Below are 15,226 nucleotides of genomic sequence, written 5' to 3' on the forward strand. Positions count from 1 at the left end.
GTAGATGTGCTTTTTTTCAGAGAAAATCAACAACACATAAAATGACTTTTAGTTTTACATTTTAGTCTAGTTTTTATTGGTTGACAAAATTGACAATATTTTTTTCCTTAGTTTGAGTCAGAAGAAAAAAAGGTAGTAGAAATTAACACTGCATGCAAGCACACCACACACAGACTGTACTTGCGCACATGCACGAGAAGTCGGGAAGACAGACAGTGAGAGGGGCAGGGACAGTCACACAGTGTAAGTATTAAAATCTCCTGGTGGAGATTTGTGCTCCACTGAGCGCACCTTGTCTTGTACAGGTGAAGAAAAAAAGAAAATAAAAAGCTTTAGGATCTAAGTCAGTTGACCATGGAACATCCATCGGGTGCTTAGAGTCAGTCCGGATTCTCGTTCTGAAATACGTGTCCTGATGTGTTAGAAAACAGAAACATTTGAACACTCTGCTTTCACTATCCAGTAGGGATGTCCGATATTGTCCAACTCCGATTCCAATTCCGATAAATGTGAGCTTTTTTCACCAAAACTAATGTCTAAGGTAACAACATCACATATCTCCTGTCAAACGCATTGTGATGACCCATTGTATTTCCAAATTGGCAGCTGAACTAATGAATAAATAAACGATAGCGATATTTTCAGATATTATATTTTTATGTTATCGGACGATAATATTGGGAGTCCGATATTATCAGACATCTCTAATATCCAGTGAACCACATTTTGATTGGGGGATAATGATTCATGATATGTCGTGTGATTATAAAACATAATGGTGCACAACGCAGAGGCTAATTATAGAACTTAATTAATGACTCCCACGTCCCGCTCGGCTAGACCATGGTGGCTACTTGCCGACATTACAAATATGAGTAGTGTTTTTGTGGGCAACACACTATTTGCATTAGGACTTTGTGTGGAAAAATATCTTGGAATAAACCGTACTTTACTACTGAGACTGTAGTAACAACCTAAAAAGTATTCTTTTTGTTTTTGGTTTGTATTAATAATAATAATAATGTGGAGAAACCCAACGGTCGTGATTAAAATGATTTCTTTGTGCATTTCCCATTTCTTACAGGCAGGGCGGTGACAAAAGTCAAATACAGCATTGTTTTTATGAGCTGTTGGATGCGTCCACATGAATGCAGCTTTTTAACACAACAGCCTAAAAGCTACAATCTGTGACTTACTTAAACATACTGAGTATTTTGTGCATATTCCTTTAGAACAGTTATAAGACTGCAGTATGCAGTTATGCGAAATGAATGCACACCCTCCCTCGGCCAATCAGAATCAAGTATTCTCTGTGCCCAGCAGCACGGCACTAATCTTAATTAGTGCTAGAGTGGAAGAATGATATCGTCAGCAACCCCGAACCAATCAAATGGTGTTTGCTGTGGTTAAAGGAGTAGTTCGCCCCAAAAAGTAGTTATTTTCTATCAATTACATGCACCCCATGAAGCCTTGAATAAAGTGTAATTGCTAGAAAACTAAGAACTACTCCTTTAATACATTTTCATTCAGCATGTTTTTTTTTTTTTGGTGTGGTTTGCTGGATTATCCCCTTTCCCCCCAGTTTAAGTAGGTTAGGTTTAGGCATGGTTTTGGTGTGGTAAGGATCTAGCTCTAAACATGGTATAAGTCTGTGCATCCACGGCAGACTTGACTTAACAGCACAGACATTTCTGCTGAATCTTGTTTGTAGTGCTCAGAGCACATCAAGATTCATACACAAATAATGTGTTCATTTTATTAAGATTTCAAGCCTGATGAGCTTGTATTATTAATAATCATTTTCTGGTGAATGTTCAGTTCCTCAATGTCTGTTTTGCATAAGTTTGCATGATGAGATATAATGATGAGATTATAACTACAGTACAAATGCAGTTATAATGCAGACACAGCAAGGTATTCAGTGGCTACAACGTCTAATCTCTAAAGGTACAATTACAGAGTCACTGCACAGCATTAGTGTAATTTGGCTATGACAGAACATGAATGCTATGCACTTTGCATGTTTTGTTTGAGTGTGTTTTAGCCATGTGACTATAGATTTGGAGGGTCTAAGTGTTGGAATCTGTCTTATTTAGAGGGATAAAGAGAAGCTGACGTGTCGAGACCGTCTCCCTGCCTACATGACCAACGTTGTCATGATGCTGTTAATGGTGAGAACACATTCGAACTACTATACTCAACATTATTATGACACTTTTTGTCTCCAAGACTATGATTTGCCATGTGTCGGTCGGTCGGTCCGTCCATCTGTCCGTTTGTATACAGCTAATCTCCGGCACCTTTGGACTGATCGGTGTGAAATTGTACACACACTCCATGGAGGCCAGAGCAGAACCCCACATCATTCAAATTGGCCTGTTATAGCGCCACCAGGAGGCCCATTCTTGCAAAACATTACCTTTATACCTTAGTCATGTCATCAAGACGGACCTGCACAATTTTTCATATTTCCTCCTGATTGGCTAAGATTGACCTCTACTACCTGGGCCTCGCAGAGACCTGTGCTCCGAGATTTGATGTATTACTGAAATGCATTTAGTAACAACTTAAGTGTTAACTCCAAAGCTATTCTCCGAACATATATATTCTCTCCGTTGTACGTTTTTATTGCAAAGCTAAACTTGGTTTTGCTGTGTATTGGTTGAAATACAACTAGAATACAACTGTTGTGAGGTGATGTTCCTGTAGATGTTAACACAGAGGATTCCAAGATAGAAGCCTCCTTCATCCAAATGACTCTATCTATCTATCTATCTATCTATCTATCTATCTATCTATCTATCTATCTATCTATCAGATTGGCGTGACATTTGCCCTTGTGTTTGGGGTGATCCTTTATCGAATCTCCACCAAGGCAGCTCTCCACATGAGCTCCAACCCCATCACGCGCAGCCATGTCCGCCTGACGGTCAAAACCACGGCGGCCATCATCAACCTGGTGGTGATACTCATACTGGACGAGGTGTACGGAGCAGTGGCTCGATGGCTGACCGTGTTAGGTGAGTTGTTCTTTCTACTTTCTGTCCTAAAACCTAAAGTAAATGTCAGGAAGGTGCATTTAGTTGTTATGCACCACATATCGTACAATTACAATTTACAATTTAGGCATTTAGCAGACGCTCTTAATCCAGAGGGATTTACAATAATAATAATTTATTATTGTATTACATTTTTTCTATTTTCCCAAATAATTATTAAAAATCACACCCGTGTGAACTGAGCGGTGGTTTACCCACCAACCCCCCCCCCCCCTCCCCCCTCCCCTCGGGCCGCACGCTATGGAGACATGTATACGCTCCTTTGAATTGAATTGTGTGTGTGTGTGTGTGTGTGTGTGTGCGTGTGTGTGTGTGTGTGGGGGGGGGGGGGGGGGGGGGGGTGTGTGTGTGTGTGTGTGTGTGTTGCAGTTGATGCACAGGCCAGGCTAGACTCAACAGCACCTCTCTGGTCACCCAGGGTACTCAGGCTACATACACCAGAGGCTACAGACACACAGACAGACAGACAGACACACACGCACGGATACACACACGGCCACGCTATGGAGACGGTGTGACCACCGCTCAAAAATAAATAAAAAGGTTATTGAAAAAACACGGCCAGCTCACGTATTAGGAGGATATTATGAGTCACCAGAAAGACGGAGTTTGATGTTACAATGTGTGTGTATGGGGAAAGACCCTGGACAGGGAGGGCCTGATAACATTACATCAAATATCTAAAAACTGAATGAATGAAGCAAATTAAAATTGTTCAGGGTGTTCATAAAAGCCTGATTAGACGATACAATGACCAAAAGTATTTTTGAAAGTGAAATATCCCTTTAAACACAACTAAAGACCTTTCTGTTTGCAGCTCCATGCCTTTGATTGAGTTACCTTTTCTTTTTTCTATTTATCTCTCTTCTGCACCGTAACTGTATCCATTTTTTCCTTTGCTTGATGTTCTGTAAAGCTCGTTGAATTGCCTTGTTGAAATAACTACAAATCAAACCGCCTTGCCTGCCACTGCTACTATGATTAGTATTGATTGATTGATTGAAGACTTTATTTGAAGTTTGCATAGGAAAAGGTACAGTTTCATGACGGTACAGTTCACTGGTACAAGGTCTACTAAAAGGAGATCCATGAAAAGACTAAGCTTATTTCCACAGGAAACCATTTAAGTATCTCATATAACATTGAATGACAGACGAATAGAACACAGTACTATGCAGTAGATATGTAAGAAAAGAAAAATGAGAGAACAAAAAAAAGAGTCTAAACAGTAAGTAAGTAAAGTATATACAAAGAAGGGGCAGGGGAGGGTAGGGTTGGGCTAGGTTAGTTCTTTTTTACCAGTTGCGAACGGCTGCTGCCTGTAAGTGGTTTTTCAGGGCAATTTTAAAGGATGCTAGTGATCCACACTCCTTTATGGCCTTCGGTAAGGCTTTCCACATTTTGGTGGTATAGCAGAAAAAAGAGTTTGACCCTTTGTTGGTTTTGACTCTGGGTTGAAAGTGATCTGTGGCGCTGCCTCTGGTGTTGTAATTATGGACATCCTTAATGTTTATAAAGTATTTTGACAGGTACTTGGGTATCATAGTGGTGTAGTGTATCTTGTACACCAGGCCCATTGCAAGTTGCTGTACTCTGTCATCTACTCTGAGCCACCCCACTCTTAACTGGTGAGTAGCGGTGAGGTGAGTCTGATAGGGAAGGTTAAGCAGGACCCTAATTAGTTTATTTTGGGCTGTTTGGAGTTTAGTTTTCAGGGCTTGTGGGGCGTCACGATACCATACGTGGACTCCGTAGTCAAAGAGGGGCTGGATTATTGCACCAGCTATGGTCTTCAGTGTGTTGAAATTGACCATTGGGGCGATCCTCTGTAGGAAACGAGTTCGTTGGTTGATTTTATTTATTACTTTAGAAGTCATCTTTTCACTGGAAAGATTAGCTTCAAGTAGGGACATGATGTATGTTTCAATTTGCTCTTGTGGATCAATTTGCTTAGCCTGGGTGCCAGCCTGTTCGCGATTTGTTTTGTCTTGAGAGACAAAACAAATCGTGGAACGGAGACAAAACAAATAGCGGAACGGAGCGAACAGGCTGGCACCCAGGTAACAATATGCTCTCCCTTTGTCTTTCAGAGGTCCCAAAGACGGACAAGAGTTTTGAGGAACGCCTTATTTTTAAGACCTTTATCCTGAAATTTGTGAACGCTTTCGCACCCATCATCTACATCGCTTTCTTCAGAGGAAGGTTAGTAGCCTAAACTCACACCCCTGAGCCCTCTGAGCCCTGTCATAATCATGACTGCGTACCCTGTTAGCCAGTGAATGCATAGGCTACAGTACATACTGTACATCACAAGATTATTGTCTCCGCCAGGCCAACGGCAAGGCCGAGACTATGGGTGCGTTCGGAAATGCGCACTCAACGCACTGGTGTGCCATGTTGTCGTTCGTTTATTCGGTGCACTTTGTGCGTTCGGAAATCCAGTGCATGCACTGACCGACCCTACTAAGAAGATGGGGTTTGGCAGTGTGGTGCGTCAATGCGGTGTTTCGATTGGTTACTTGGTTTTCATGGCAGTGTCTCGCGCTTCTCAGCTGTGAACAATGGCGTAGGAAATGATAACAAAATTCACCATTTGCTGTTTTGGGATTTATTTTTACACACGCATCAACGTGTAAATTAACAGCAGGTAGGCCAATGTTATGAATTAAATTACCTATCAATAGCAACGTTACGTTAGCAACTGCTGCTTTTCAGAAAGTTTTCCGACTAAAAAAGCGCACAGCTGCCTCTTAACTGGTCGTTCGTAAATAAGCCACACTGAATGCACTCTACAACGTCACCGCCCACTGCACTCACTACACTGAGCACACACTCGGTGCGCATTTCCGAACGCACCCTATGTTTAGCACCCTGTCTGTCTGTGTGTCTGTCCGTCTGTGAACAGCTTATATCCTGCACCGTTGGCCCGGTCGATGTGAAACTGCACACACACACTCCCTATGGATGCCACAGCAGAATCTCTGCCCTGCCTTGGCCTGGCTGTTATAGCACCTCCATGAGGCTGATTTTTGCTAAACCCATTTTTGGATATTACCAGCATTAGTGCCACCAGGAGGCTGATTTTTGAGAAACAGTTTTTCCTATTACTTACTGTATTAACTATAACAAGCCATTCACATTAATAACAATAAAGTTTCATGTTCATTTGGGGGGGGGGGGGGGGGGGGAGGTTATGACGGTATCAGTTGGGGGTCAGTTGGGGTCAGTTGGAGTGGGTACAATAATAGATTCCCACTCCCTAACCATTATGTTTCTTTTCCCTAAAAGGCTGGTGGGCAGACCAGGCAGCTACTTATATGTGTTTGAGTCGTACAGAATGGAAGAGGTAATTAACCACACGTAAGCCATATTTTATACTGTGTGGTACGCTGTGTCCCACACAGCAAAAATAGCCAATCTAGAAGTTCAAGCTCTCAGTTTAATTGCTGCGTCTTTTTTTATTCGATTGTCTACAGGGGCATCACAAGGGGGGGGGGGGGGGGGGGGGGGGGCTGAGTTACTAGGGCCCAAGGTGGAGGGGGCCTTCATTATTTTATACTATTGAAAAAATAGCAGATATACAAGCTCACAGTACAGCACAGAGTGCCGTGCTGAATATTATATTTGAATATTTGAATATTTCTTAAGCAAACATTTTGTAACTAAGATTTTGCTTCTGCGGGGTCCTTGGAACTAAATATTTTGAGATGGGGGTCCGCGGCCAAATACATATCATTTTGGGGGTCCTTCACATGCAAAGGTTTGAGCACCACTGACATAGAAACATAGGGTTTTCAAAAACCTTAGAAGGATTTGAAATATTGCACAAATTTTCACGACTTTTCGAAAATAGCAGATCCACAAGCTCGCAAGCATGGCACTCGGTGCCGCGCTGTGAGCTTGTATATCTGCTATTCTTCAATAGCTAAAGCACACAATGTGAGTGAATCCACATCCCAGGGCCCAGAACTTGGTGCGACACCCCTGATTGTCTAATTCAGATCTTTGTGTGCGTTACTTCCCAGTGTGCTCATGGGGGCTGCCTGATGGAGCTGTGCATCCAGCTGAGCATCACCATGCTGGGCAAGCAGCTCATTCAGAACAACCTGTTTGAGATCGGAATACCGTAAATATACCACCCTTCACTTCATGTGTTTAAATATACCACCCTTCACTTCATGTGTTTAAATATACCACCCTTCACTTCATGTGTTTAAATATACCACCCTTCACTTCATGTGTTTCTAAATATACCACCCTTTACTTCATGTGTTTCTAAATATACCACCCTTTACTTCATGTGTTTCTAAATATACCACCCTTTACTTCATGTGTTTCTAAATATACCACCCTTCACTTCATGTGTTTCTAAATATACCACCCTTCACTTCATGTGTTTCTAAATATACCACCCTTCACTTCATGTGTTTCTAAATATACCACCCTTCACTTCATGTGTTTCTAAATATACCACCCTTCACTTCATGTGTTTAAATATACCACCCTTCACTTCATGTGTTTAAATATAGGCCTACCACCCTTCACTTCATGTGTTTAAAGTTATACTATGTAACTTTTTTAATAAAACAAATCTTAAAATTGTCCTAACTATTAACACATATGGTGCCAACCCCGAGTTTCCAGAGTTTGTATTGGTACTAGTGCTGTGCCAACCCCGAGTTTCCCGAGTTTGGGCCGTTTTTGAAAAAAAAAAAAACTTTTTTTTTTTTTCATTTTTTTTTTTCAAAATTTTTTTTTTGGACCTCCAGAAATGTATTAGGCATGATCGCGATCGCGAAATTGCATGTTTAACCCCCATACCAACCCATTCTTTCAAACATGGCAGCCATGTTTGTTTACATCTGAAGGATACATAATGGCTGATAAATCATGAATGCCTGAACGGATTTCCAAGCGGATTTTTTTGTTTGAAAGCTGTGAACAGCATCTACACACGTGGTGCATCATCTAGGCATGGGCGTGCACTTTTTACACACTTGCACAATTACATGGAAGTCTATGGTAACCATGGCAACGCGAGACATTGAAGAGAAAAAATCATTGCAACATAAGTGTTAAATCGCTAAAGTTTTAGAACACCCACTCCGTTAATTTCAGCCCCAAAAGCCTTTTCTTTATATGTTTTCTACATAGCCTTGACAGGGGCTGTATTTCCCGGCAAAATGATGTCATCTCCCACATGATACACTACTGGCCAATCACAGCGCAGATCATACACCACCGGTCTCTTCAGGAAGTAGCTTCCCTCAGCAACTGTGTTTACATTGGTGAAGGAATCTTGATTGCTACTCCCTCAATCCTGGTCTAAACGGCTCTACGGACGCGTATCGGCGAGGCGGAGGTGGTCGCGGCGGCCGCGGTGGTCCGCGGACCCCCGTTCTGGTGGTCCGCGGCGACTCGGCCGAAAAAAGCAATACCGCTACTGACCACTAGTTGAGCAGCTTCCACAGTACAGCTTTAAATATACCCCTTCACTTCATGTGTTTCTAAATATACCACCCTTCACTTCATGTGTTTCTCAGCATTTCGCTGATCCTCTTAACCCATTAAGACCGATTCTACAAATGCCTTCTAAATAATAGTTCTCACTTTTTTTGTACCAAGGGCCCCCAATTTATATATATATATATATACCCACTGCTCAAAAAAATAAAGGGAACGCATAATCATTGCAATGTAACTCCAAGTCAATCACACTTTTGGGATATCAACCTGGCCAGTTAGGAAGCAACACTGATTATGAATCAGTTTCATCTGCTGTTGTGCAAATGGAAAAGACAACAGGTGAAAATGAGGCAATTTGCAAGACAACCCCTAAAAAAGGAATGGTTTTGCAGGTGGTGGCCACAGACCATTTGCCTGTCCTCATCCTTTCTGGCAGATTTTTGGTTAGTTTTGGATTTTTCCAGTGCCCTGACCACTAGAGGTAGCATAAGGCGGTATCTGCAACCCACAGAAGTTGCTCAGGTAGTGCTGCTCATCCAGGATGGCACATCAATGCGCACTGTGGCAAGAAGGTTTGCTGTGTCTCCCAGCACAGTATCCAGAGCATGGAGGCGATACCAGGAGACAGGCCAGTATACCAGGAGACGTGGAGGGGGCCGTAGGAGGACAACAACCCAGCCGCAGGACCGCTATCTGGTCCTTTGTGCAAGGAGGAACAGGAGGAGCACTGCCAGAGCCCTACAAAACGACCTTCAGCAGGCCACTAATGTGAATGTTTCTGCTCAAACTGTGAGAAACAGACTCCATGATGGTGGTATGAGGGCCCGACGTCCACAAGTGGGGCCTGTGCTCACAGCCCAACACCGTGCAGCCCGTTTGACATTTGCCAGAGTACACATGGACTGGGCTGTTCCCTTTATTTTTTTGAGCAGTGTATATATATATGGGGGTTCATTGTCTTCCTCAAGGACAATTTCATAGTGCAAATAATATTGACTTGTAACTTGTAACGTGCAAACGTATTATTACCGTATTTTCCGGACTATAAGGCGCACTTAAAAGCCTTTAATTTTCTCAAAAAACTACAGTGCGCCTTATAGTCCAGTGCGCCTTATATATGGATCATTCATTGACATTGACATTCCCTTTAGCACAGCTCCATCTGTTGGATGCATAACGCAACGATAGCGTCTATTATGTGCGCCTTATAGTCAGGTGCGCCTTATATATGAAAACAGTTTGAAAATAGACCATTCATTGACAGTGCGCCTTATAGTCAGGTGCGCCTTATAGTCCAGAGAATACTGTACCCTGTTCTGTTATGCACCCTAAAATAAACAACCTTATTTTGATTGGTGTGTGTGTGTGTGCGTGTGTACGTGTGTGTGTGCGTGCGTGCGTTCCTCAGAAAGCTGAAGAAGTTGATCCGGTACATCCGGTCCAAGGGCATGCCCTTCCACGAGGAGGAGAGAGAGAAGAAGCTGCAAAGATATGAGATAGACCACTTCTTAGAGCCCTTCGCTGGTCTGACACCAGAGTACATGGAGATGAGTCAGTACCCCACACACACACACACACACACACACACACACACACACACACACACACACACACACACATACACACACACACGCATGCATGCACACACAACACATTTTCTTTTTTTTACTTTACTTGAGTATTTACAATGTACTTTGGAGATGTACGTTATACAAAACATAGCCTACATTAACAACTTAGGTCCTATTTAAACTTTGGGTATTTGAACAACAACACGTACAGCGCAATATATGTTGTGTGCTTGTATTGGATCTGCTATTTTTAAAAGATTCTTTATACGTTTTACATTATCATTATGATTACTTGTGAAACGTGACACTGCATAATGAGTTTACTTTTGGTATACTTAAATATATTTTCATGTTAATACTTTTGTACTTTTACATTTTGATTACTGGACTTTTACTTGTAAGGGTACGATCACACCGCACTTTTATTCTACCAATGAGGGTGGATTCTGCCGATGCATTTCAATGGGAATGGAGCGGTTTGCTGCCAATCGCGGATTTCTGCAAAAAAAAAGTTAAAAGAAAAAAAAATACATTCCCATTGAAATGCATTTGCTGAATCCGCCTCATACCGTAGGTAGAATAAATGTGCGATGTGACTGTGCCCTTACAGAGTGTTTCTTTTGATACTTTTACTCGCTTACACCACAGTGTTTCTATAAACACTGCTTTGTTGTGACCTGATTTATTATGCCTATTAGTGAGGAGGATGGGTTTTACTCTAGGAGCCCACCAGAAATGTCTAAACTCTCCGTACAGAGTACCTGTATATAACAATTCCCAATTTTGGAGGTAATATCGTCATCTTGACTGGACTTGAAAATAGCAGCCTTTTTTCATGTAATTGTATTGATAGTGATAGTCCTGCAATTTGATGTCTCACACATACATTGTCTAGGGGTTTCTAATATACTACAATTAAATGTTGGCCTTAAAGAATATCAGGCAGAAATATTGCTAAATCTAATGGACATTTCACTAAGCCACTACCTGACTAAACTCTGGTAGGTGTATCTAAACTATACCTTTCTTGAAGACTATCAATGAAATATGTGCAGAGAAAACCCTAGTCCCTAAGCATCTTAAGCATCATCAGTTGTCCTCTTGACATTTACATAAAGTAAATGTCTGGACTAGTAAAGTTGACACTTTGACACTGTGAGTATTGACAGCGCAGTGAAGGCTTAAATGATACCTAATATAATACATAATTATAGAAAAAGGGAGCCCAGCACAAACCTAGAAACCGTTTAGTAGTGTTCTGTGTTCAACGCTGTACATCTGTTAGTCTGTTATGTTTATGTGAAATTCCTATACAATGCATCTGATTCGATTCAATCCATTACACAGTATATAACTTCAAACTCTCTCCATTTCTTCTATCACTCTGTCTCTATAGTCATTCAGTTTGGATTTGTGACGCTGTTTGTGGCGTCTTTCCCCCTGGCACCTCTCTTTGCTCTACTCAACAACATCATTGAGATCCGACTTGATGCCAAGAAGTTCGTTGCTGAGCTCCGAAGGCCTGTGGCAGCTAGGGCTAAAGATATCGGTAGGTTGACAAACTATACACCATAACTACTGAAAACAGCATTCTCCTTTTGCACAGTGCATTGCAAGATAGAGGGCGCCAGATCCCTTTGAGTCACACCCTACCATTACTTCCCATTACTTCCTGTTCATCCACATTAGATTAAAGTGCTTTCTTTTCACTTTTTTCAACTTTTATTACTTGTCAAAATACATTTGATATGTCTGCCTCATTTTTTACCATCCCAAGTAATAAAAGTTGAAAAAAGTGAAAAGAAATCTAATGGAGAAAATGACTAGAATCAATGCTCTGTGAATGAACAGGAAGTAGTGGTAGGGTGTGACTAAAAGGGATCTGGCGCCCTCTATCTTGCAATGCACTACTTTGTGCAAAAGGAGAATTGCATGCCTGATTACGTTGGCGTGCAGTAATTTCAGCTGTCCTCAATCTGACATACAGTAAACGTAGCTGACAATCAAGCCATCTAAATAGCCTACGTATTCAGCCAAAAATACCTACTGGTATGTCAAAATATGTAATTTTGTAAAGGACTATATCGATTATGTACCATTGAGGCTATCCCTGGCATAAATGGTATTTCCAAATTGTTTACAATAATGGGGTTAACTTAAAGCTATACTGTGTAAGTTGCTAAACTAGTGGTCAGTAGCGTTACTGCTTTTTTCGGCCGTTTTTCGCCCCGGAGTCGTCGCAGACCACCGCCGCGGACCACCGGAGCAGCGCCGCAAACCACCGCGACCGATACGAATCCATGGAGGGGTAGAACACATGGTAGAACGTAATTTTCTGGCCAGGATTTGGGGATTAAGAGGTTAAGAATCCTTCACCATGGTAAACACTGTAGCTGAGCGAGGCTACTTCCTGAAGACCATGGCAGATAAGCTGTGATTGGCCGGTAGTGTATCATGTGTGTATGATCCGCGATGTGATTGGCCAACGTATACAGATGATGCAGATGACGATATTTTTCCGCGAAAACCAGACCCCGGTCAGGATCATAGAAAACATATAAAGAGAATGCTTTAGAAGCTGAAAATAACGGAGTGGGTGTTCTAAAACTTTAGCGATTTAACAGTTAGGACAATTTTAAGATTTGTTTTATAAAAAAAGTTACATGGTATAACTTTAACTGGTCACATAATTACAAATCAAGCAATTAAAAAACATATTTACAATGTTATACTGTAGGTTAGATTAATCAGTCACCTCACCTACAGTATTTAAACAAGCGCTTTGGCAATCATCAGAAGCAAACACACACGCCATCTTCTTTAGTTACTGTACTGCCTCTATGCGCATGCACAAACATGCACACCAGATAGGTCACCCATTAAATGTTTTTTCTTTCTTATTTTTTCTTTTTTTTTTTACTAGATGATGGTCTGTTTGATGTGTGATCTTAAACCTTTAAAAATCAACTTCTCCTTGTGTGTGTTTTCAGGTATATGGTACAATTTGCTCAGAGCGGTGGCGAAAGTGGCTGTCATAATTAATGTAAGTAAAGCTTCAGCTTAGACATGGCAGGACACTTACAACATCTCAGTTTTTGGTCTATATCCTCTGCCAGGTGCAAGACTGCACTAACTTGATATTTTCCAATCAACGCACTTGTAATTTGTACATCCAGCGCCCCCACATTGTTTAGATAAACAATTGATCTTTCGACATATTTAGTGCCCAATTAGTGCCCATGGGCGTATGTTGCCATGAAATGAGGTGTGGTCTGGCGCAATCAGGGCGTACTGCCACTGCTATATTACGCACAGAGTTTGCGCTTTGTGCTAAGACCAAACTTCAAGTTAGATTCATCAGCCGTCTAACTTGCAAAATTGGAGGGAAAACAAACACCCAAACTTTGTGCTTTGCGTTCTGTGCTGTTGTGTCATAGATCATCGAAAAACCCATAGGGCCAATACAGACTAACATTGTTCAAGCTCCGCACCATGGGAGACAGAGACAGAGCGCTCTATGCAGCCGCCCCCGGAACTCGCTCCCAGACCACCTAAGGCTGGACTCACACATATGCGTGAAACATCTTCTCCGTATCATCTGAGAATGGCCACTGGAGGCGCTGTACTAAGGCATTGTCAATGGAAGGTTGTTTGGTTTTTTGTCGTTGCTGTGTCTCAAGCTCAACCGCAGCCTGTATTTTGGCCAAGAGACACGGCAACGACAAAACACCAAACAACCTTCCATTGACAATGCATTAGTATGGCGCCCCCAGTGGCCATTCTCAGACGATACGGAGAAGAGTTTCACGCAAATGTCTGTACAGCGCCTAAGAGCTCCACAGTCTGTTGATGTTTTTAAAAGAGGACTAAAGACTTTCCTTTTTAACAAAGCTTTTGGTTAGTTTTTAGGTTTTTAAAACCTTGCCCTTTTTAACTTGTTTTAACTAGTTTTGACTGTTCTATGCAAATGTCTTATCCTATGTTTTTATCTCTCTGTACTGTAGCACTTTGAGGTTTCTGTCAAATGTAAAGTGCATTACAAATAAAATGTATTATTATTATTATTATTATGTTAATGCTTATGCAATCTCCAATAATATTCCACGTTCTCTCTCTTCATACTGTTTTTGTTCACCTTGCTCTCCCTCTGTCTCCCTCCCTCCTTCCGTCCATCCATCTTTCTTTCTCTCTCTCCCCGTTTCATATTTCATCACCACGCGTTCTTTCAACCCTCCCAACTCCAGGCGTTTGTCATCTCCTTCACGTCAGACTTCATCCCTCGGCTGGTCTATCAGTACATGTACAGTCCCGACGGGTCCATGCACGGCTTCGTCAACCACACCCTGTCTTATTTTAATGTCAGCCACTTCCAGAATGGCACGGAACCCATGGACCCCATGCACCTGGGCCACGCCGTTGAGATGTGCAGGTGAGGAGCAGGGGCGTCACAAGGGGGGGGTGGAGAGTGGGAATGACTTACCAGGGCCCACGGTGGAGGGGCCTTAATTATTTCATACTTTAACTATTGAAAAATCTACAAGCTCACAGCGCAGCACCGAGTGCCGCGCCGCGAGCTTGTAGATCTGCAATTTTTTGAAACGTTGTGAAAAGGTGTGCAAATCTTTGAATATATGTATTTGTAACTAAAATTTTGCTTCTGGGGGGTCCGTGGAACTAAATATTTTGAGATGGGGGTCCGTGGCCAAATATATATATCATTTTGGGGGTCCTTCACGTGGAAAAAGTTTGAGCACCACTGACAGAAACATAGGTTTTTAAAAAAAACGTAGAAGGATTTGAAACATTCAAAGACTTTCCATGATTTTTCAAAAATAGCAGATCTACGAGCTTGCAGAGCGGCACTCGTGCCACGCTGTGAGCTTGTATATCTACTATTTTTCAATAGTTAAAGCTCAAAATGTGAGTGAATCCTTGTACCCAGGGCCCAGAATTTGGTGTGACACCCCTGGTGAGGAGTCTAGCGACTAGTAGCGAGGGAAGAGCCTGAACCATGCCAGATGTTTTGGGTTGGATATCGTTCCCCATGTGTCCCTGAGCTAGATCACTGGTTTCCAAACAGTGGTTCAGGACCCACTTGTGGGTCGCGGACCAATTTTTTTGGTTCACAAG

At 42.0% G+C, this 15,226-nt stretch overlaps 1 protein-coding gene across 1 annotated transcript in view; it reads left to right on the forward strand.

Moving 5' to 3' along the window:
- ano1b (anoctamin 1, calcium activated chloride channel b) overlaps positions 1-15,226 on the forward strand; it is a gene marked incomplete at its 3' end in the record, with an annotated part of 66,102 nt that overhangs the window by 49,569 nt on the left and 1,307 nt on the right. The window contains exons 16-24 of the mRNA XM_080737047.1: positions 2,097-2,171; positions 2,819-3,020; positions 5,150-5,261; positions 6,348-6,405; positions 7,085-7,185; positions 9,934-10,076; positions 11,493-11,645; positions 13,087-13,139; positions 14,341-14,525. Coding sequence (XP_080593173.1) covers positions 2,097-2,171; positions 2,819-3,020; positions 5,150-5,261; positions 6,348-6,405; positions 7,085-7,185; positions 9,934-10,076; positions 11,493-11,645; positions 13,087-13,139; positions 14,341-14,525 — 1,082 coding nt within the window. The remainder of the gene's footprint in view (positions 1-2,096; positions 2,172-2,818; positions 3,021-5,149; positions 5,262-6,347; positions 6,406-7,084; positions 7,186-9,933; positions 10,077-11,492; positions 11,646-13,086; positions 13,140-14,340; positions 14,526-15,226) is intronic.

Source organism: Nannobrachium achirus, assembly GCF_963921795.1.
Source record: "Nannobrachium achirus genome assembly, chromosome: 11".
Lineage (NCBI taxonomy): Eukaryota > Metazoa > Chordata > Actinopteri > Myctophiformes > Myctophidae > Nannobrachium > Nannobrachium achirus.